Source organism: Haliaeetus leucocephalus, unplaced genomic scaffold (assembly GCF_000737465.1).
Source record: "Haliaeetus leucocephalus isolate CR32 unplaced genomic scaffold, Haliaeetus_leucocephalus-4.0 Scaffold351, whole genome shotgun sequence".
In the NCBI taxonomy this organism is placed as follows: Eukaryota; Metazoa; Chordata; class Aves; order Accipitriformes; family Accipitridae; genus Haliaeetus; species Haliaeetus leucocephalus.
This window is the reverse complement of record NW_010972787.1, coordinates 7,889,176-7,913,432: the sequence shown is the minus strand read 5'-3', so window position 1 is coordinate 7,913,432 and position 24,257 is coordinate 7,889,176. Positions and strand designations below refer to the sequence as shown.

At 36.1% G+C, this 24,257-nt stretch overlaps 1 protein-coding gene across 2 annotated transcripts in view; it reads right to left on the bottom strand.

Moving 5' to 3' along the window:
- NBEA (neurobeachin) overlaps positions 1-24,257 on the bottom strand; it is a 510,633-nt gene that overhangs the window by 405,512 nt on the left and 80,864 nt on the right. For both annotated transcript variants that reach the window (XM_010572746.1, XM_010572747.1), the window contains exons 2-4: positions 9,491-9,722; positions 3,057-3,157; positions 2,709-2,804 (exon numbers count right to left, since the gene is read on the bottom strand). In XM_010572746.1, the coding sequence (XP_010571048.1) occupies positions 2,709-2,804; positions 3,057-3,157; positions 9,491-9,722 (429 nt within the window). The remainder of the gene's footprint in view (positions 1-2,708; positions 2,805-3,056; positions 3,158-9,490; positions 9,723-24,257) is intronic.

Sequence of the window (24,257 nt, the reverse complement as noted above, 5' to 3'; positions counted from 1 at the left end):
AGAAGTATTGTTAAAGGTAATGCCTTTCTAAAATCCTGGCATTCCAGATCCGCAGATCTGCTTTGACTTTCAAATATTAAAGATGACTATAACTGCCCCTTCCCCTTCAAACGGTGCTTTTGAATAAAACTCATTTATTTTCCATCTATTTTAAAATACTTTAATTTTTAACTACATAAACTCTACCAATAGAGGACATGCAATTAAATTTGTGAATGGGCATTATTAAGAGAAAATAATAGACAAATTACTTCTGCAGAAATTAAACTACAAATTCAGCTTTCAGTAAGTATTCATCTCATCAGCAGACTTAAACATTAAGATCAAATAATCTCAACAGATAGTATACAATAGAGATTCACTGTGAAAACTACAGTATAAAAAAAGTTGTTCTCTGCGGTTGAAGAGCACTATCAGGTTTTTCTCCTCTGAACACTTAGTAGGGTAAGAGACTGAAAATTTTACCCCCATTCTCAGTTAAGTACATTAATAGTAAGGGACGGCCTGGGAACAAATTTGATTTTTCAGTATTTTATTTTTATGGGCTGACTGATGAAGAGGTTTCAGAGAACTCTTTATCCCTGGACAAGGCCCTGATTACCTGATCTAACTTTGAAGTTAGGCACTCTTTAGGGAGGAAATCAGCCCAGAAGAACTTCAGAGGTCACTTACAAAGTCAGTGTTTTCTATGATACCACTAAAAGATAAAATGTTTCTTCCCCTCGGTATGGAAACTATACGCAACATTTTAAATTATAAAAATTTAAGAAATTAAATGTTTGTAAACAGGAAAAGAGCTGCTTGATGGCAAACGGGAACAACACCCGGGAATAGTACTGCCACCACAACAGAGTGACTAAGGTGCTACTTATACAGGCTGGCAGAGATGTAACGCAGTACTGGGAAGGGCCCTTCTGTTGGGATAGTGAAGCAGCTCCCACCAGCAGATCAGCCGACTGGTCCAGTAGACTCTTGGCTCTCTCATATTGCCACTGAAGTCTTGGTTATAGAAGGAGCATGCACCCTACTTTAAAGAGGGCCAATCTGATATTCGTCATGCCAAGTAATCATTATGCTGTTTCTCTGTCTGATGTCATCACTGCGCATCACACCTGAAAACGTGAACTCAGTGCTAGTAAACTAGGTCCTATCCAGTCTCTTTCTTCTAATGAAGTGCTTTGGGTTTGGGGTCATTTTATAAGTAATCGCCCTTGACCCGCTTCAGAGGATGACTCCTCTCTAGAACCACACAGTGTAATCCAACATGCTCTACTCAAGAAATGTAAAATTGAAACTCATATTTGCATACGCACAATCAGTAATGAGCAGTATGTGAAACAAGATCCTAACCAAGGCAAGAGAAACTTCTATTGTGCATTTCAATCAAGAAACTTTATGCTACTATAATCAATGCACCTCTTTGGACAGGGAGGAATATTTGAAATTCTTCCCCTGCAAAACTTTTTTTGAAGCTTTGATACAAAATTAAATTTAAGAGAGACATTTCATCAGGGTTTCCCTCTGAAGCCCAGAAATGTGAAAGGAGTCTGTGTTGTTGCAGACATTCATATTCTGCAACAGCTGTCTTGCTGCTGTATGTACCTTTAGGAGAGGTTAACTGTGGTTTTAATTTAGCAATAGCAAATGAAACTCTCTCTTTCAAAACTCAGTAATTAATTCCTTACACAATCTGCCCTGTGCATTTTGCTGACACATCTGTTTGTGCAGCTGAATATCAAACAAGATCAAGGAAGTGATCTAGCCAAAAATAACCCAGGTGAAAAACAGTGATTTTCAGCCAGTTTATTTCCCTGATGCAATCTGCCACATCAACAGCTGAATTCACAAAGAACAGGAGGTGGTGGTTTATGCCTGAAGAAAACTACCAGTGCTATTGAGGAAACACAAGTAGAACAGCCCCAGAGAAGCTCCTACCACCCTTCATGCACTGGCATAAAAAGACAGGGATCTCAGGATTACTTCCCCTTAAAAGATTCCAAGTTCTACCATGAGCATATATTATTCCATACCAGAATGGCAAAGTGAATCTCAACTCTGGCTTTCTCATTTTTAAGCATTTGTATTTACTGCCTTAATAATCATATTTATAAACCTGTATACAATATTCAAATTTATTTGTAGGTTTTTCTGAACGTACATGCAGTGAATGAAAGAGAGAATAATTATTTGAGAAGGTTTAGAAAGGAATACAATTTCATCACCGTGAGTTATCTCAAAAAGTAAAGCCAAAAGAAGACTGCATTTATATCACTGCCTTGAGGGAAAGGAAACAGCTGATGGAGCTCAGACAAAAAGAAAACAATATAATAAAATCTATGACTAAGCTGTCACTGTAAACTCCGATGACATGGACAAGCTCATCCCTATATTTTCCTCAAGCTTCTGCTTTATATAATATCAATTACTTTTTTCAAATAAAATAACACTGTTCTTCAGAATTTTCAGGTTTCACTTTTATGATAACTTCCCCCCACAAAAACCTGCTATTTGACATTCCATCCTCACAAGTGCAACTGCTCAACACTACAACTACCTTGCAAACCTATGGAAGGCAAGGTCTACTGTACTCAGCATGTATATCCCCTCTCGTTTCCTTTTCAAGAATTTCTGAAACCAAATGAAAGGAAATGCAAATGAGGAGCAATTGATTTGTTCCTCAAGTTGTAGTATTTTGGTTGAAAACTTACTGCAGCACTACAGCCTGGGAAGTTGAAAAAGGTATCAGGCCCATGTCTCTGTGGCATCTGATTAAGGACTGATAATAGTTTAACCGCATGTCTTGGCTGTGAACACAAGAAAATTGCACAAAAGTCAATACAACCATTTTTGTACTCTCTAGGCTACAATGGAAACTGGACGGTTTTCAAACAACACAGCAAATTAACTCTAAAGTAGTTAGCAAAAATACTTCATAAACATATGTTCAATCAACATGAAAAAAAAAATAATCAAGTTTATATGTCCCAGGAGACAATTTATGTTAACTTCAGGCTCTAATGGAATGACACTTAATGCTTTATCTGATCACAGCTTACCCAGATTCCATTTTCGCCTCGAAGCATGCTGAACAAAAGCTTCAACTCTTTGACAGTGATGCTGTAGCTGGCAAGAACCCCCAACATATCAACTAGAAGATCTTCAAAGGAAAATAAAGTTATTCTGAACTCTGTATTTCATTGTTTGGACAAAAAAGCTGAAAAAGTTAATACCTTTAAAAGTAAGTGTATTCACAAATTCTAAAAATCAAACTTAGTTGCCTTAAATATTTTACAAAGGATTTCATATTCTCACCATTTTACTTATTTTAGAAATAAATTTACATATGCAGTTTTAGATTTTGTGTCACACTTTGAACAAAGTATCTATTAAATTTATGAAGAGTTCTTCCCATTTCACAACATTCATCTTACATTATGAACTTCTTGCTTGCCCCTTTCTGTTACATGCTTTTGGGATAAGGGTTTCTTCATTCCTCTGAAGTTAGTATTTTTCAAAAATTTATGACCTAAATGATGCTTGACATTATTCTTGAACTTAAGCACAGCGCCTTATACTGAGGATTTGTATGGTTCCCACAGTTTTGCTACAGTGATAATGCTTCCAATTTTTACCAGAATGAAGGGGGGAGGGAGGGACGGGGAGGACGGGACACCAAAAAAACCACACAAAAAAACCCTTAAAAAATCATAGTGAGAAAACAATAAAAGACCACAATAAAAAGAAGTGATCAAAATTAGTAATGAATTTATGTAATACAACTTTCATTAAAACATCTCAAAACCCATAAACTTTTAAAGTAATAGCATTACATAGCATGCCTTTCAGAGAATATCAGGTTTAAAATTACAGCTAGTGCTTGGATCTTTATTTTAAAACACAGAATTTCATTTTAAAAATTTGTTAGCTTGTGGGATGCTGGACCTTGCCTTATACTCCACACTTTCTTCCGGAATAAAATGCACTACTAAGAATTACTACTTCCTCTAGCAGAAGGAAAAACAATTTGCTTATCTTCACAGATGTGGCATAAGAAATTTAATTCAGAGATAAAGCAGTGAAGTACAGAGTTTCCAAAACAAAAAAGCTATAACACAATAGAATCAGCATTAACAAGCTTTTTTCAATCTGCTCAACAATCAGAAGATTCCCCCCATAAAACTTGCAGAAGACAAGAATAAGCTTATATCTTATTTGCAGGACTACATGTTCTCCTTGTTCATTAGTGAAAGGATGACTCTTACAGCTGCTGACAAAGAGTAGTCTTAAAAAGCATCCATCCTTTTCAGGACATTCTGCATCGGTATTTTGTTTTAAAACAAATTTTCTCTCTGCAAATCCCTATGTATATATTTTTGAGTAAAACCATCAATACCTATTTAACTTGTTCTACTATGAAGCCAACCTCTGGTCCTCAGAAAGCAAAAGGCATGTGTGAAGAATGAAATATTTAATTTACAGGAGACATAGTAAGCTGTTCAGTGAGTGAAACTGCATGTCAGGAAGGGCAAAAGAAAAACACTGTAACTTGCAGACATTTTCACCATAAGATCTGAATATATTCCTAATGTTCAAGTATAGACTTTTTCCCCCCCCTTTCTTTAAAGGAAGAGTTTATTTAATCTTTCCTTTAAAATTAGTGCCACATTGTACTTGTGACAGAATTTCCTAAGGGAAAGCAAAATAAAGCTAAGACAACTAAACCCCCTTGTCTTTTACGATGGTGAATTCTATGACCCAGCTCCTCCTCTAGTACCTCCAAGCATCTGCCCCCTTCACTGTAGTGTCTCCAACCTGCTGTGTGAAGCTGGCAGTGATCGCACATATTGTATGTGATGAAAAATTGAGAACAGTAACACACTGAAAACTCAGAAAGGGAAATCAGCACTAGTGAATACCAATCTTTGGCTGAGTATTTCCCAATTCTTGTTTTGTAGTCTTAGTTTGCTTTTTAGATCAAGCTACTTCAAATTTTGCTTCCTTTACAGAGAAAAAGTGTGTAGAAGCAAAGCTGTTTGGTGAAAAACAGAACATCATTAAAAAAAAATCTTCTAACATAGATGACAAAAATGTAAATTAATACAGTCAAACACAGAAATGATTGACATATTTTTAAAATTACTAAACATGTGCTGCTTTGTTTCATTGTTATAGCCCTGCAATACCTTATGGCACAGAAAATTTCTTTTTTCTACTGAAGATGTTTAGATGTGTAGAAGTACATAATTTTAAATAATGAATAAAACATTGATGGAGAGAAATAAATGTAAGCTCCCTAACAACATAACTCTGGGTAAAACAAAGAGCTGAAAGATTGAAGCCCGGTAGGTAACAAAGATAAAGCAAAGAACATCTGTGGAAGTCAAAGCACTTAATGCTACTTTAAAATATTGCTGTAACCACCTCTAAAGAAGATTTGTTTCTTGTTTCAGTATGACAATACTTAAAAAGAACTGTACTCTATTACATAACTTTATTCATTCTTATTAGAAATCTCATGCAAAAGAGTCAGTCCACATCCTAATAATCCACTCATCTATAAACGGACAAAGGTCACAAAACCTACTACAATTGGATTTAATGTTTACTTCATTTTTTTTATATTAAGTAAGATCACATATATAACTGGTATCTATGATCTCATTTCAGAAGCAAGATTGTGTAAAATAATATTAAGTCCAAAAGGAGAAAACAGGCGCTGTTTCTCATTTTTAAGGCTTTTCTAAAATGCACTGAATCCAACAGATTTTATTTCTGTTAATGGCACCTTCTGACTACTTTCATACTAAGTGGTTTATATATGATTATGATCTATAAATTAACCAGAAACCTTGAAGGAATGCTTAATCCAGTCATTTAATATGAAAATACAATGGTAAAAGAGCCTGCCTGTCTTTCAAGTAACAATGAGCATATATCAAAATGAATGGTATGGCATTAACTTTAGAAGACATATTAAACAGCATTGGCAACACAACTTCAGGAAAACTACCCTCATGCCTCCTTAACCTTTTAATAACAGACAGCCATGAAATTCTGAATTTTAACTCTGTTGGTGACGTAAATTAATTTCTACATGTTGGCAATAGAGAATGTGATAATTTTGCAGTGTTTCTTATGGAACCAGTTGAAAGAAATGCTTGTTAACAGCCCCTTAATGACAGAGTACTCCAAACCTAACATCTTTGCTTAGGAACTGTTTCAGTGCTTAAGAATTCAGTTCCAGCAATTTTAGAACAATTACCTACAGCATCACAACAGAACTGCGGGAAATAAAATGAGGCTCAAGGGAGACATATCCACTGTGTATGAGTTCAGGCTACTTTCTCGTCCACCATTCAGACTCTGAAGTTACTACAGACACACTATCCCAGTCTCTCAGAGCAGATGATCTGCTTTACTACTCATCACCTGGAAACAGAAAACTGCAAAAAGTGAATCCCTCAAGGAAGATCCTTGGCAGCTGTTAAAAAAAAAAAAGTGCCCATCACCTATGCAAATATTTTAGTAAACTTTTCCCCTTAACCATTGATAAAATGGCTGATCATCCCCTATCTTAGTATAGCAGATTATCAGAGTGCAAAGATGACTTCTGATACGTGATGCTTCTGGAAAGCAAACTGGAATACAAGTGCCAATGATCCCATTTGGTTTGCAACTGAGACTTTCAGAGGTGATTAAGCTTTTATTCTTGACCACAGAATCTGCAAAATCTCAAGAAGTGAGATATTTAAAATGCTGAGAAGCCTCATGAATCTGATAGTCTTCATCTAGACAGACAAGTTCTTCTCACTGCAAAAGATTGGGTACATGTTTATTGTTGTCTTACTTTCATAAAACCAGAGAAGAGTGGCTTCAGACTTAAGACTGGTCCTGAAAGCGTGCTGTCAGAACATAAAACAGAGATTATGCCTGTCTTGTCTATTTAAACCTTATCTAGGTCTAATCACAGCATTTCACAAAGGAACAAGTGATATGACCTAAAAATAAACAAACAACTCCCCCCAAAACCAAATAAAAAACAGAAAACCTACACCCCTTACAGATGATAAAAGCCATTTGCAAAGCACTGGGCTGACAGAGTCTTAGCAACTGTTTTGGGAAGAAAGTGGTACTAACTTCCTCGGAGTAAGCACTAACACAGCTCTTGTTCAAAGCATCCTCCCTGAATGTTAAAAATCATTTTGCCACAAAATTTCTTACTTTATTCTCTGGGTTTGGAAAGTTCATAGAAGTCTTTGGGGCAAAGCAGTTCTACAGTCATTTGGCGTCAATTATGACCTCAACATCTGCATAACAGATTAGGGAACACAGATACTGCATTAGTTGTCACTCATTTTGTCATCAGGTGCCTACCGCTAAGCTAGTTATTATTACATGACCATATTTATTACTTCTGACTTATTACCAACATTGATGCCATTTATAAAAGGGTGGTGAGGTGCTTGTAGAAATCAAGACATAAAAGCAAAATGACAGATTTAGTTGCTTCTGTGTCTTTGTCAGAAAAATTCTCAAAACCCCCACATTCTCATCTATTTACCATTATCAGAGAAAGACCCTACAAAGCCTGATTCTGTTAAATCCCTCCTCATAATATATAGCAGGCTATTCAGATAATTTGACACACATTGCAGAGCTAAAATGCCATCAGAATTCCAATTTTCAGTTTTGATTTTAAATTAAATATGTGCTCTCTTCGTCCATATAAGTATACAGAAGAGCAAGCTTACTGATGTTTTTTCTGCAGAAGGTCTCTTTCTGAAGTGTGACCACTCTCAAAAAAAGATTAAAGGGGTGGAGGCTCCATTAATTTCTTTATTAATGTACTACCCTGGCTTATATTAATAGTTGTAAATTCAGAGTGATATTTCAGTTCCCAAATGCTCCTGGAAGTCAGATCCTATACTCTTGATTTCTGACTTCTACAATTAGCTAAGCATTTTTTTAAATTTTTCCGTAATGGGGACATCATTACAATTATATATGCCACATACAGAAGTACGATTTAGGGGAGCTCAAATTGGGCAAATTTTATTGGTGTGATTACTGATGTAAGCACATTATTTCTGTGAGTGAAACCCTGAAAAACTTCAAGATAGAAATGTTTGTTTTCATCAACTAATGTCTTACATTTAATGTGGAATAAAACAATATCTTCACCCTTATACCATTCTGACATATTTACAAGTCCTGCAAAACAAAATATTCAACTTGGTGAAAACCATTGGTTTGTGAATCTATTGATCTGTTATACTTCAGTCTGGATCTCGCAGTGCATTATTTAGCGTAACACACACATTTCTAATCAATAAGGTGTTCGGTAAGACTTGCTTTGAAATACAGAATGTAGCTTTTTCAAATACTTAACATTACAGACACCTTTATACTGAAAAAAAGCCAAGAACAAAACCATTCCTGAATAATCCAGTTTTCATGCTGCTGTTACCTTCCTATTGTTTCTGGTCTGAAATCCTTGCTGGTTTACTGTTCCACAAAGCCTACGTATGTGTCAGGAATCAGAATCAACTAAAATCTTAGAATTATGGAACATGAACCTCTTCAATCTTTCAAAAATGCCTCACAATTTAAGTATCCTACAATCAGTCCCAAACTCTGTCACAATTAAGAACTACTTTCACACTGAGTTGAAAGAAACTGATTGGCTTAAGTTTCTCCCCAAGAAAAATAAGTAGTAGATAAATACTAATCATATGTCGCTCTCAACTGCCATATTTAAATGTGACATCCAAACCTGCGCCTCTAACCAAGTAATTCAGGATTACAATCTGTACCCTACTGCTGAGAGGACGTAATATGGAATAGCATAAACTCCTTCAAAAGTATTCTGAAAACCTTAGCTGTGCAACAACTTCATCACTTATTTTCAGTAAGCAAACAAAGTATGCTCTTTTTTTAAAGCTGTAAAAAATCACAGGATGTTAGAAACCACAAGTATAAAAACTGAAGAGATATTATAGGGAGCACAGCCACACAATATGAAATGACTGTTTAAAATAATCCAAATGTGCAGCATTCAAAGCTATGAATAATTTCTGATATGCTGTCAGATGTAGGTTATGTTTAAAGTGGATCACAATAACAATTCTAACATCTGAATAATTCAAAATGATCAATGCACTTAAAAACAAAAATATTACCTTGACTGTTAAGAAGTCTAACATGTACTGTTCTTAATTATGTTCAAAACTGCTTTTTTTTAATCACTAAGATAACATTATCTTCTCAGATGAATTAACAGCCAGTTATTTTAAACAATGTATCTACATCTATTTTAAACTAATATATATTTGTCATTTTTCTGAAACTGATAAAGTACTTCTGACTCAATAGCAGTACTAACAAAAATACCACTTTAAGTAAAAACCAAGACATCCCAAACCCTTCCATAATCACAAAATGTTGACAGTTCAAGAATGCAGTAATTATTTTATCAGTTGGCAAATTATACCTGCAATCATGTCGTCCACAGTACTCATCTTCAGCAGTACCTGCTCAATTAAACCAACTTCCGTGCTAGTCTGTAAATTACGGACACTTTTACGGAGAATTGCTGTGAACATACTCCAGATTTCTGCTTGGCACGTTACATCACAGTGCTCCAAAAGCTCTGACATGCACGTAATGCTCTCTGCATCCTGGATTATAAAGTTCATCTCTAGATCAAATTCGCCGCCAACCAGCTACAAGAGAAAACAAGAACAGCATTACAATGTGAAATACATAGTTTAGTGTCTTTCATACCTTCATTGTGACCAACACTGAATATTTTTTGCACAGCAAGAGAGGTTATTTTGATAGAGAAACTCACAGCCATGATCTGTAACACAGCAAATTAATAATCATGCTATGTAAAACACAGCTTGTACAAAATATACACCCTAATATCATAAAATACTACCTTCAATTTTGTCATAGTGCTGAATACAACACTATCATTAAATAAAATCAGAAGATATTTGAAATATTCCTTCCTATACAATGAAATTGTAATTGAAATGGTAGCCTCGCCCAGAAGCTCCAGAATCTGAAAAGCTCAAAAGCAGTTGAGACTTTCTCTGAAGAGAAATTTGCCTACTCAGAAACATAAAGACACTGAAAATAACTCAGCTATGTTTTCTCCTGATAGAAGCCAACATTTGCCCTCAGTTACAAGTTTGCAAGACCCTACTGCCCTTTCCCTTGTACTACCCAAACAGTCGTGCAGTCACGCTCCAAAAAAGAATCAGTGATCTGCTCTGAACCAACGCAGACATTGAAAACTTGCTTAATTATATCACAGATTAGTTCATCATGTGGCCAAGGAAACCTACTGCTGGTGGAAGTGAGAGACAGCACTGGGAGAGGAACAAGCACTCAGATGAAAAGTGATTTAACAGCAGTACTGATGAAATTACTCCCTGACTCCTCTCTACCCAGGTACTTGCAAAATGCTATCCAAAGTCCTGAGCTCCAGTTAAATAGCACAACTACCAGGCATGTTTTAAGAGGGGGGGGAAGGAAGAAATTAGCAAAAATTTGCAAAAGGAATGGAATTCACCAATTTCAATCAGTCACTTGCATAACTTAAAAAAGATGAACTCAAAACACCTTACTGAATTGAATATGAAACTTAGTTTAAAAAAAGCAATCCCCTTTTAATGGCAGAAACATCTTTCACTTTTGAAGGAAACAAAGCCTGACTCTCATGCATCCTACTTTATCCTAGTAACCTTGAAGAATTTTGAAAGCACCAGTGTTAAATTTCAATAACTGCAAATATATTACCTAATTCAGAAAGGCAAAAGAACAGAATAAATTAATTCTAAAATAATTTTAAGACATTCTTTTCTATTTGTTTCAGAAAGTTATATAATTAAAATTGCAATAATATGTTTTAAATTAAAGATATTCAAAGAATTCATCTCTTGTAAGTGTATAATTTCAACAGTCACTTTTAACAGAGGGCTATTTCATAGCCTATTTAAAAGCAGTTGGTATTGCCTTCAAATTAAACTCCAAACAAGAAGCAAGCTGAAATACTAGGCAAACTTTTTTTGGTGGTTAAACTTATCTTAATATTCAAAGTCATCTTTCAGCCCCCAACTTCAGACAGAATTAATACAACTAAGCAAGGACTAGCTTTGGCTTCTACCCTAATTCCTACTTTTCATCCACTTGCAAATTACTTTTTCTCTCTCAATTAATTGCTAATAACCAATTTATAATGTCTAACATAAAAGCTTCTAATATACTAAATATATAAGCCGACTACCTCCTTAGTTCTCCCGAGACATTTAATTACATTCAAATAAAACTATTATCCTAATTTAGAACTTGTGACTGCACATCACATATTTGCATATTTGGTAAACACATAATGTGTACCAAGGACAAGCAATAAAACTGTCAAAACTGTGGGCACAGTATTTCTATGGTCATTCTTTAGCATCATGAAATAGTTTTACAGAGGAAACCACCATACTATTCAAGAAACTCGGGTGGAGTTTCTATCTCTGAAAACAGCAGTAACTGGTGCACATTTCACCAGCGATCTGGGCTGGGTTGTTTTTTTTTTCAGATCTTTCTCCACCTGGATGAGCCCCTCTGAGATTACGTTACAAACACTCAGAGGTAAAACAGGCACCTGTAGAAGACATTCAATTAAACTCTCTTAGATGCTTATCCTAGGATGAAAAGAAGCACCTTCTGGAAGTGTCTACTTCTTTCTGTTTCTTTCCACACAGAAAATCTAGGATGAGAAATCGCATTTGTGGAGTCTCCATCCTTGGATACATCCAAAAGCCCTCTGGATGTAGACCTGGACAACTGGCTCTAGTTGGCCCCACTTGTGCAGGAGTTGGATCAGAGAACCTCCAGAGACCCATTCCAACCTCAACAATTCTATGATAATATTTCAATGTACAACTTTCAGATACCTAATTTAGGTGAGATGAATTCCACCATTTGTTTTTGATAACAGATGGACTAAAACCAAGGAAAAAACTAGTAATACCTCAGTTGGAATGCAGAGGTTCAATACAGACTGATCCCCCTTTCCTCAAATGCTCTTCACTGTAAAATTCTTGCTAATGTAAATCAACACAGAATGGTCAAAATAGACTAAATAATTCACACTCTATTTGTTTGCTAATGTAAATTAATATACTAACATGTAACACTTAAAAGACTGAAACAGAGCTCACTGTATGAGTCTGAAGTGATGGGATCTTTCAATATTATTAAAAACAATCCGTGTGTGTATATATAAAACATCACAGTGAATCTGCATCAAAAAATACACTGAATGCTAATAAAATTGGCTTTCTGGAGAATCTTCTACGGCGCTATGAACTACCCAGTAGGTACTACAATTATTTTACTTGTCCATTTGACAGCAAGCTATTTATAGTCCATCAGAGTGACTGCTTATTTCACCAAAGCAAACATGAAAATGTACCTGATTTGCCTTTAACTGCAGTTTAACTGTATTTCACCCACTAACAATGATCATAATTATCATTAAAATCAACTTCCTCAATAAAGGAAATGAAGTAATGAACTAATTACCAGTGATGGCAAAAATTTAAGAAGGCAGGGGGAGGGTTACTTTTTTAAAGTAGTCATCCTAAAAATCAACATAAATGAAAAATATTAACAGTCATGATAAAAAGAAGTCTAAGACAACAAGGAAAATCTAAACAAAAATGAAGTGAGTATACAGAAATAAATGACCATGGTTAAACTGTGGTCAAGAAGTAATACAAAGCAACCACCTCTGCTTTGAAATGTGAAAAATAAAATATATTTCGGCCAAGAAAAGAAGAAGAACATTCACTAAAAAAAAAAAAAAAAAAAGCATTCTCCAACATTGCTGCACCTGCATTTCCCAAGCAAAAAGACAGTAGGTAAAGAGGAATAACCAGTCAGTCTTCACAACAGAGGGAAGTTATCAGTGGAGAACCACAGTGATAATAAGCTGGTAAGAAGTGCATATACTAAGGAAAGGACAAAGTTTGCTGAAGATCCAAAAATCATTAAATGCATTTAAAAACCACCAACTACTGAGAGCTGCAAAGATTATTCTGATATCAAGTGGTGGGGCAACAACATATAAGAGTTCAAAGTTAGTAAATGCAAAGTAATACCACATTATTATAGTTTTACCCATATGTACAAAATGACAAGCTCTCAAAACTGCTATTATCAGCCAGAAAAGAGATCTTCTGTGGGTACTACTTTAAATAACTACGCCACATTAAAAACTGTCAGTAGGCAACTGTAAAAATTCATAATGAATTTGCAACTTTATAACTTGGGTGCAATTCTGGATGCAATACCACACACAAAAAAGTTAAATCATACTGTCATAAAGTAACTTATTTTTAATATAACACGTAGAAGACTTCTGTAGTAAGACAAATTTCAGCTAGAGTACAATATGAACACTAAGATAGAAATCCTTTCAGGAGCCAGTATACCATACCATAAATCAGTGCTCTTTCCATATCATAGATCTCAAATACAATCTTTTTTCTTATGTCAAACACTCAGTCTTACTTTGCATTCTTCAAGTGAACATTTAATATTCAGTAAAGACCACCCTTTCACAGTGATTAAGTATCCTGAATTATTGCTTGTACTTTGTCAAGCTCATGTATCACTTTTTAACTATTCTGCATCTTTCACAGCACATCTGTGAGATATGAAAGCAGCAAACTAATGTTCAGATCATGGTTCCAAGTCAGATGAATATAGCCAACAAACATAACTCCTCCTGAAGAGGTACTGAACTGACAGTTATAAGCAAATTAGGCTATCTTCCCTATACTGAGGTTGTTTACAATGACAGATTGACACTCCTTGCAAATTGCTCCAATGAACCTATCTTAACCTACACCACCGTCCTCAAAAGCAGCTGCACTACACTGAATCTCCATTTTTCTGAACACTGTGGCCATTCCTCAGTAAGCTTCTGCCGTTCATTATGCTATGCAATAAAAGTGTTTCTTCCTAAGCTGCCGCTCTGTGCAAAACTTAGGCTTGTCTTTTACACCCTTTTGGTCTAGGACAGAGGTGAAATACTCCCCCAAAATAGAGAAGTTGTCTATGTATGTCTGATAGTATATTCAGATCAGTTCTTGAAATGGAGTAAAATATGTTCTGCTGAACATCTACAATTAAACTGTTTACTTGTGAAAACTGGAATTCTTCAGCATCGGATTCTTCAGATCAAGTTCTGAAGAATGGGTTGAAATGAAGAGAGAATAGAATAGAATAGCTACAGTTGGAGGGGACCTACAATGATCATCTCTAGTCCAACTGCCTGACCGCTTCAGGGCTGACCCAAAATTCAAGCAAGTTATTAAGGGCATTGTCCAAATGCCTCTTAAACACTGACAGGCTTGGGGCATCGACCACCTCTCCAGGAAGCCTGTGCCAGTGTCTGACCACCCCCTCAGTAAAGAAATGTGTCCTAATGTCCAGTCTGAACCTTCCCCAGTGCAGCTTTGAACCATTCCCACGCATCCTGGCACTGGATCCCAGGGAGAAGAGCTCAGCACCTCCCTCTCCACGTCCCTCCCTCAGGAGGCTGCAGAGAGCAGTGAGGTCACCCCTCAGCCTCCTTTTCTCCAACAATAGATAGCTTCTCAACTTGAAAATTCATCAAATGAACATGGAAGGAAAAGAAAGATGGCAGTCAATCTTGGAAGAAGCAAACAAATGGAACATCAGGATGATAATACTACCGAATTGCAAATAATTCAAACAAGCAGAGGTCAGAACTTACTCTAGGAGCATTTTATTAAAAAAGCCCTGAAAACATGAAGATTTTTCAACACAATTTCATCTGTGACTAAAAAAAACCCGAACAACTGTCAAACATAAGGAGCTTAAGAAGTGCATGAGATGCAAAAACATATTTCAGAAGCATTTGGTATTTTTTTTTGTTAAATGAAAAACATGAGTGCATTCTGCTAAAGAAAGCATGAAACAGTAATACAAATACACAATAACAACAATAAAATGTGAAAATCTGAACAACAGGGAGATCAAATAAAACATTTTTCTTTGCAATTACTTTCATGTTAAACAGATGCAGTATCAAAAATTTCTCAGAATGGTCTATTTTGCCATGTTCTGCACGCATACTTTGGAAGAAGTTTCATGGTACCTAAACTGGACATTTCTGTTTATTTTTAACATTTTACACCTATTTCTCTCTGATTCGCAATCTTAAGAACTATTAACCTGTACAACTGCAACTTACTTTTACTTGTCAAGAACACAATTTTCGGCAGAGTTTTTGGTTTCTTCAAATGTCATCTTAATTACAAGGATGCATACAAGGAGGAAAAGGTATTATCTATAACCATCTACTACTTCTTGTCTTGTATTTAATCTCTACCCACTTTAGGCCTGGCAGATATTTTTTCAGTTTCACATTTATCCATCATAAAGTGAAATTTGATTGTACTTATCTATAATAAAACCAAAGCTCTTTATTTTAACCCTTTTTCCTCCATCTACATTAACAGACTTGTATTTTATGTATTTGTCTTGATCAAAGAAAGTATATTAAAACTATATAAACCGAAGTCTTCAAACATTTAAATCTCTAAATTTGCTGTTCATTGCCAAAGAAGCACTTCTTTCTAGTTTCCTTCAAGTTTGATTCCTATCTGAATTTATTTAAACAAAAAATCAAGAATATAAATTCCAGAGTACTTGCTAGACAGTGCCACTGAAAAACTGAATTATCACAATGATATCATTACTAGAACCCTAACAACATCCAGGTCTGATCTGCACCAAGGCACTCCTTCCTTCCTTCTCCTAATTAACTACTGTCACACTTGCTCTACCTTTTCTAAAGCCAAGTATAAATAAGGGCATATCACAGTCAACATGACAACCATTTTCATCTGTTTTGGACTGGTTTGTGAGAACAGCTTTAGGTTAAAACATACACATATATGATTAGAATAAACAATCTTTCCTTCTAAGTATAAGAGGTAAGCAGTTTGGAAAAAAAAAATTCTCTTCCTCTCCCTGATGTTGATATATCTTTCTAGGCATTGCAAAACAGCTGACTTGGCGTTTGGCACAAATTTCCGCAGGGAAGGAGCTGGAAATAACCAGCTGGGATAGGAGTGAGAATCTCTTAAAATCCCAAATCAGTTAGTTGTTTTAAAGAGAAAATTAGTAAACTTTTAACCCTTGATAACAAAAGCCATCATGTAACATTCAAGAATAATTGTTGTTCAAACTGGAACATCTTTTCCACAAAACAACACTGAATTGATTTCATAACCACCAGTGAGAGTTCAAAATATGTGGAATCAAACTGCTTATTTTATAAAGACAGGGCTCCAATTCAAGCATTAAAACATAGTAATCTGACAAAAGCAGTTTGACAAGCAGAAAAAAACCCCAAGTTACTATTTTCTGGTCATTAACTAAACCATTACATTTCTAAAGAGTTAATTTAGGTTTTTAGGAAGATTCTTCTCCAGCTGCATGAATGAAGATTTCTTTAGGTAAAACTGTTTAGAATGCTAAATGAAATAAATTAAACATTTCAGTGACCAATATGTGTGCTGATCACATGCACTCATTAACCTAAATATATCAATATGACTACAGAGAAAAACTTAAAGTGGGTATTTTCCGTAACTGGTATATATTCCTCTTTTTTTAAAAAAAATTATTTATAAATGCTTAATTGTTGAATGGAGTTCTTTAGATATCTGAATTACAGGTATGTGTAACTGCGTAATTTTCAAAATTCTCTTTGCCATCAACGGAAAGTAAAAGGAGCTTCTGGGAAGTGATTTATCGCACTGGTTTTAGATGCAACATTAGGATGAAATAAATCTCTCCCTGGGAATGTAGTACTTTCCACTGACTATAAAAGGACAGCTAGTCCAGACAGGAACATCTAAAGTTATGTCAGATTAATCTTACCCAGTGTGCTCACAGTGTGGTTTACAACCGAATGACAGTACTAGAAAGACTGATTCTCATGTGAATCTCTACAACAGCACGTAACTCTCCACATTAGCGTGCACTTTTTAAAGGAGCCTTCATTCATTCTAGCTTCAAAAACTTTTTTTATCCTGAATAATGTATAGTACACACACAGCAGCGTGCCACTGAGGGAACACTACTTAATAAGTTTATTAACAATTTTAAGGTATTCTGAGAAAAGAAAATAATTTAAATGTCCTTTATACCTGCTGAGAAAATTGAATGAAGTAACATTTTCAGCTTCACTTTTGGTACTTCCAAGCACGAGCTTGTTATTATGAAAGCTTAAAAATATTTCAGGGGAAGCTTTACCTTTAATTTCTTGTATTTTCTTTTGGGGGAGGAGGGCACTCCTGTATATCTGTGTCCTGCCTCTGGCTGGGATGGAGTTAATTTTCTTCACCACATGATGCTGTGTTCTCTCTTTGTGACTAAACCAGTGCTGATAACACCCCGGGGTTTTAGCTATCGCTGAGCACCGCTTACCCAGTGCCAGGGTTGCCCGATTCTCCCCCTGCCCCCCCCACCAGCAGGGCTGGGAGGGGACACAGCCGGGCCGGCTGACCCCACTGACCAGAGGGATGGTCCTTCCAGCTGTGGGACACTCTCCAAACCAGGGGTCTACAAAGATGGGCACCGCATCACTCTGCTCGCGGGAGGTGGCGAGCGATTGCCTTTGCATTGGGTGTTCGCACACTTATTGACTGCCTTTATCTCAACCCGTGAGGTTTTTCTTGCTTTTGCTCTTCTGAGTCTCTCCCCCCATGGCACTGGGGGGTGAGGGAGCAGGTAAGATAGTTTATTTGCTGGCTGGGATCAACCATCCACGGTTTCAAACTTTTGGCTTGTGTCCTCGAATTTACTTTACACAGTTTTGCCCGCTGAGCAGCACTGCTCAGTTCAGGAAACTGTAATGAATCTTGTGTAAGTGGTCTTAACAAAGCGCTGAAGGGAAAAAACTGTAAATTACACATTGTCAAACTATAATCCGATACAGCAGACTCTGCTTAAGAGTATGAGACCAACTAAACTTGAGCATGGCCTGCTGAGTTCTTCCAAAAACATCACACTTCAATGTTTGTCTCAGAACATCAAACCCCCAAATTTTCTGAATACCCTATAAAGCACGTTTATTCCCGGCTTCAAACAAGCCTGCATGTTACACCACTATTATACAGGGAAAGCATTTCATCATGCCCTTCCCCATCCTACAGTAATTTTCTATGAGTCAATAGTTTTGATAATACCTACAGTTTTTCCTCTTTTTTTAGATTTCAGATCTTTTTTCCAAGCATGAAGAGAAACAATAAAAATTTATTTGAAATGCTTGGAAGATAATGTACGCTGTGAAAGAACAAAGGCTCTATAAGCAATGAAGATTAACTTTGTACTTACCAATGTCCTCCTGTTGTCATTGTTACCTGTCTCAGGACATTAGCTTCCTTGGGACATAAACCAGGAAGAGACAGTAAAAATTATTACAAGAACTGCCTACTATCCTTTAATTTCTGGGAGGACAGTTCTAAATAACATGGGTGGCACCAGCAGTAAGATTTTCTACAATGAAAAGACAAAGCTAGCAATTGTCAAACTAAAACCACCTTTGTTGTAAAAAAATTACACATTGTTTTTTTAGGCACTATTGAAGCTTTCTTTAAAAAAATGCTGTGGTTATCTAAACTATCATCCTGCAGTTTCACATGGCAAAGCTGGCACAATGCGGCTGTAATACATTGCTTAAAGAGGGTGTGAACTTTCATCTTTGGGCACTTTCGAAAGATAACAAGCACATGTAGAATGCATAATTATAGACAGTAGCAGACACGAGGTATATGTCTGTCAAGACCTATTCAGCCCAGCCCTATGATTCCAGTACTCCCCAAGTCCCAGAAAAAAATGTTTGCTCATTCAATAAGCCCTACAGAATAGCAGTTGTCAATAATTACCTAATGACAATGGTAATGCTTAAGTAATGGCAATGGTAACATTAAGTCACTTCAGCAAGCTGTCCCAAAGAAACACCCTTAAAGGAACTGTACCTAAGAAACGAAGGTTTCTGTGTATTTAAACTGAGTTACACATGTCTTGAGATACTGCTCCAGACGATCTTCATCAGTTCTCAGTATCAAAATTGTAAGCTGCTTTGATGCAAGAAAGGGAAAAAAATAATTCTGTTGTGCTGCTCAGAAAACCTCTCCCCTGTACTAAGTCCTGATTAGTGTCTGATTTTTTTGTCATCATGAGGCATTGAAATTCTTCAGCTGAAACTTCATGGAAAAAAAAACCCAACAAAACCCTGATGGATGGAAAGGACAGTCTATTATTTAGTGTAAAAAGAGCCCAACATCAAGGCATGGTTTGAACTATATTTGTTATAGGAGGAATGCTGTAGTACTGCAGTACATGAGAATTGTGGTAACATATATGACACATAATTATCCAGGTCAGAATAGTTGTGTTTCACTAACTTGATCTTCTGATAATATAAATATCAAATAGAAATGCAATAAATAAAATACCAAAGATGTTTCAAAGGAAAAAAGGTCACAGGACTGCTCTCCTGAATGGGGCACAGATCTAAAAGTCAAATCAAGAGAAAAATATTGTAGAGGTACGTTGAGAACACCTTAAAGTTAGAATTATGGGTACACTGCTATACCATATTCTGCATACCAATATTAATGCAAGTGTGCATTAAATGAAAGCATCGAAAACAATCGTAGATCAACTGCAGTCAAGTATTCATACAATTTACTGAGACAAGTATCAGTTACACTCAGATACACCGCAAGTCTGTGTAACTTAAAAGTTAACAGTTTGACTTAATAGTTTGCTAAGAGAAAATTTCAACTCCTTCTCTCCCCTGCTTGTTTGAACACGTACTTAACAAAGTCAGACCTTTTCTTAGTATCACTGAGGCTTAGAGAGAAAAAGAAAAAACAACACAAAAACCACAAAGTGGGCTATTTGGCACAAAGTTCTGTAGCTGTTCTTTACCTAACTGTAAAGAATGCTTGATTCAGGGGTAGGACAGAAACTAGTCTGATAAAGTTCCAATGTCTGCCCTCATAAAAGCTTCACTAGCACAAGACTAACTCCTTGAAAGAAAAAGTCCTACCTTAGAAGGAATGCAAGAGGTTGGTTTTAAAGTGTGACACAGGACAAATTTTACCCACTTAGGAGAGCTGGAAGAGCAATCCAGTCACTTCTGACGGAAATGAAGACCGACAAAGGCATTTTACGTACAAGTACCTAACCCAAAACGCAAAACCAGAAGTCATCCACCCTGTCTAGTGTTCCTGCATCACCAGAAGGACACTCTCTTCCCTTTTATTATACCATTCTCCAACAGACCTTTTGGGGCCACAGAAGAATATGAGCTTTTAGTTCAAGATATTGAACGGGAATACTGAAAGACTAAGAAACAGAATTTGCAGGTTTCTTTTCAGTGAAGTAAAATCAAAACCATTCTCAAGCTTGGGACTAACTCATTTTTACTTTGTCTGGTTTAGTTCCTCTTATATATTCTTTCTGATCTAGACTTAATCAAACAGACATCAGCCTGTTCGATAAGGGGACCTCCTTACCTCAAAAAAGGGAACAGTTAACGACCATTTACTTTAACATGCAAAACCAAGTAGCTTAGGTTTGCCACATCTGTGAACGCAAAAATTCAAAATTGATTTTTACGGACCACAAAGATGTTGATAAATGAACACAGCTCAAGGAGCACGAAACATGGTATTATTAAACAGATACTCCTAGTTCATTTTGCTTATAATACTTGATAGCCTATTCCTGGCTCTCTTCTCTCACTTTCACAAATTTCACTTTAAGCGCACGATACACATGCAAGTACAGTGTAAGCTCATGACAGGTTATATAATAAGCTTCTGATTTCCAGGTTTCAATAACCAGTTATACTTTAAAACAAGTTTTTTGGTGGTGCTTGGGGTTGTGCTTTGTTTGGTTTGTTTGCTTTTGCTTTAACTCATCTTCTTTTGTTTCCAAGCCAGAAGAGAAGCAACAGAAATTGAATTAACTGAAAGTTACCGAAGTCACAGACCAAATGCACTCTGAGAAAATAAATGGCTTTTGCAACTACTTTTGTAGCCTCTTCTGCTAATAAGACTATGCACTTGCACCACTGTGGCTTGCAGAGCCAAATGTAATAGGTCACCAGCAACTCTTACTTATTTTTCAGCCATTTATCAATTTCTTTATGGTGGCTTAAAAAACCCAACCTTTTTCAAGAGTCACAAGGTATACGTACTTCTTGTTTTTTAAAGTAGTTCGAATAACATATTATCTCTGTAAAGCAAACCTTGCAGAGGTTTAATATAGTTTTCAGAGAACACCACCAAAAAAGTTGAAAGACTAAGAAACATTAAACTTGCAATAATTACACAGTTTTTAATCTAATTTGTATTGCACAACTAACAGTATCACACAAAATGTTTGTGCAGATAGCAGTGTCTGTTTTTAAAAGAAAACAACTGAAATAATCCTACAACACACACTCCTGCTTCCCCAACTTCACATACAGAAGTGAACAGAATGTATTTCCTATAAATACTAATAGATTATTTTAGTCAACAGAAGTCTCCAGTAAATCAAGACATTTGGTTTTTATTTTCATGGATAACAACATTTGTTATTATTCAAATGTACTTGTCAAGTAATTTTTTTTGTTGTTTGTTAACTCGCAGGTGCATTCTGTGACTAGAATAAATTGCGACAATACAGTTAATGGAATTATAGTCTTGGAAAGCTGTGGATTTTATTTCAGAATAGTCTGTGGGATGGTTCCCAGGCACATCAAGGATGCACAACTTAAAGATTATAGAAGAAAAAATGCAATAAAGGACAATAACAATGAGGACTGTGCTGTATGTTATACCTCCACACATTGGCTAAGATGTACTGTCAGGACAAAGATCTATCTGGCCTACTCTGTTCTTCTAAACAGCCATCATGGACTGCCCCTTGGCCTGTAAATCTAAAACTAATAGCCTGCAGGCTCTCTTGCTGTCTCCTCCTTCCCCATGAGGTAATCAGAGAGGCAAAGCGGTTGATCTCTGCTGTCACTACCTGTTTTTCCTCACTATGAAGGAGCCCTCCTGCGCGCGCCTCCCCATAGCATCTCTTCTGCAACTCCTGCTGGACACAGCGGGCAGACTACAGCCCACCCAGGGCTTTCCGTTCTGCATCCCCTGCAAACTGACACAGTATGACCTGTCACTTGATGGCCGGTATGAAGCAGGTCTCTATCCAATACACTCTAACAGATTGGGACAGTATTACATCCTCTGTCCCTACTGAGAACCTATGGAGAAAAATATTTCCCTAATTACATGTTCCGTCATATTAAATGAAATTTGGTTACTTGAGATATTCAGCAGCTAGCCAAGAAATAATCTACTTTTTATTCTAAAGGATATGACTATTTGAACCTAAAGAAAAAGAAGTTTAACCTAAGGAGCTTTCATAGTTCAAGCAGGTTTCTATAAAACAATCTACATACACAATTCACTTACCTTGCTAAATACCACTTGCCATTAACACAGCTTGCTTTGTTTTTATACCACTGCACTCCTGCTTAGTAAGGAAAGGAATTACATTCCTCTCGTTAAGAGTAAGCTATCTATTACCTATTACAAAATTAAATAATCCATTTTTAAAGTGTCCCATTCTCGTGTCCATCTTTCTCTAAATTTTCACTTTCTTTAGGGTCTTTAACGGCTTTTATTTTGAACTGAAGCACTTCCTTCTTGTCGCAGAACACTCCAAGACTCTGAAAAGCCTGGAAACTATAAATCAATGGCTATGCAATATTTAAAAGCAGAACAATTCCAATGAACTTAGTTATGACAGTGCCATTTTCCAACTGATACATATAGGTGTCAAAAGTATCCTGTTCACATTAATTAATGATAGAGTGATATACCCCACAATGCTGGGGATACCTGATCTCAAACAATACTGAAGTGAGAGGTGCGCAATTGTGGTCTTACCCTCCACTTCATGCTGCTGAAAAGCAGGAGCTTAATGGGAAGAACAAACGTCCTTAATTCTCAACATCCTGTTGCTCATTTACATCAATAATTTTGAGATACCTAGTAACATTTTTGGCATCACTATTCTGAAACTTTCCAACAGCAATGCTCATCACCAGTTTGTGAAGGTCTACATTCAATTTCAACATGCTCATTTTCAACAATCCTCCATTTTTAATTAGATGCCAAAAGTATTAACTACTTACCATACAGCATTTTTTTCCCAGAAGTTAGCACAGAAGAAAACAACCCAGTGTTTAGGCACAGTGAAAAGCCCTAGCTCATTTCTGTACAATGACTCTTTATAAAACAAAGGTTGGACATGTGATACAGTTCCATTTAATTCTCTACATGTGACATAACTAGGTAAAAGAGAGCCAACAGTAAACGAGGAAGCCCCAGTCAACATTCCTTCTATTAAAAAGATATATAGATTCCAGCAAATAATAACAAAAAATATAATCTATAATTGAGTTAAACTTATTAATGGAGCTTGAACAAAGCCTTCTTGTAGAACCTACCTAAATCTTGTTAACGACTGAAATGCCTATTGGCTATATTTTAATAAATAAGCACAATCAAATGTATAAACAAGCATGGTTTTACCTCAAAGCTTACTTTGTTCCCTTGATAACTGTATTTTATCTTATATTTTTTTATTTATAGCAAGGATAAAACCTAAAACCTCAACCGCTAAAGGAGCCACCACAGAGACCACAATGACAGTTGTTTTACAAAGCCAGAAGTGCATCCTAATTGCCTTCCCCCCCCACCCTCCTTTTTAATTTATTATGCAGATCTTCATCCAATGAAATCTTTTCTTTAACCTGTAGAAGATAACACAGTCAAGAACAAAGGCCAGATATACAGCAAAATAGGAGAGGTCAATAATGCAACTCTAACCAGATAAAATATCTAACCACAAAAGATAATTTAAAAGGAGGAAACCAAAAGGCAGATAAATAAGCATAAGAAACAATTTATCAGTGGTCAGCTTCCCTTATGCAAGAAGCTTGCTGGATCGCTTAATTGTTTAGCTTTCCCAAACTGCACACCATTTTATGTACAACTGTTTGCATTTTTCAGCTTTTTACATTATCCAGAGACAAGGGTAACATAATTAAAGTTAGGTGCAGTTATGCACCTACAGCC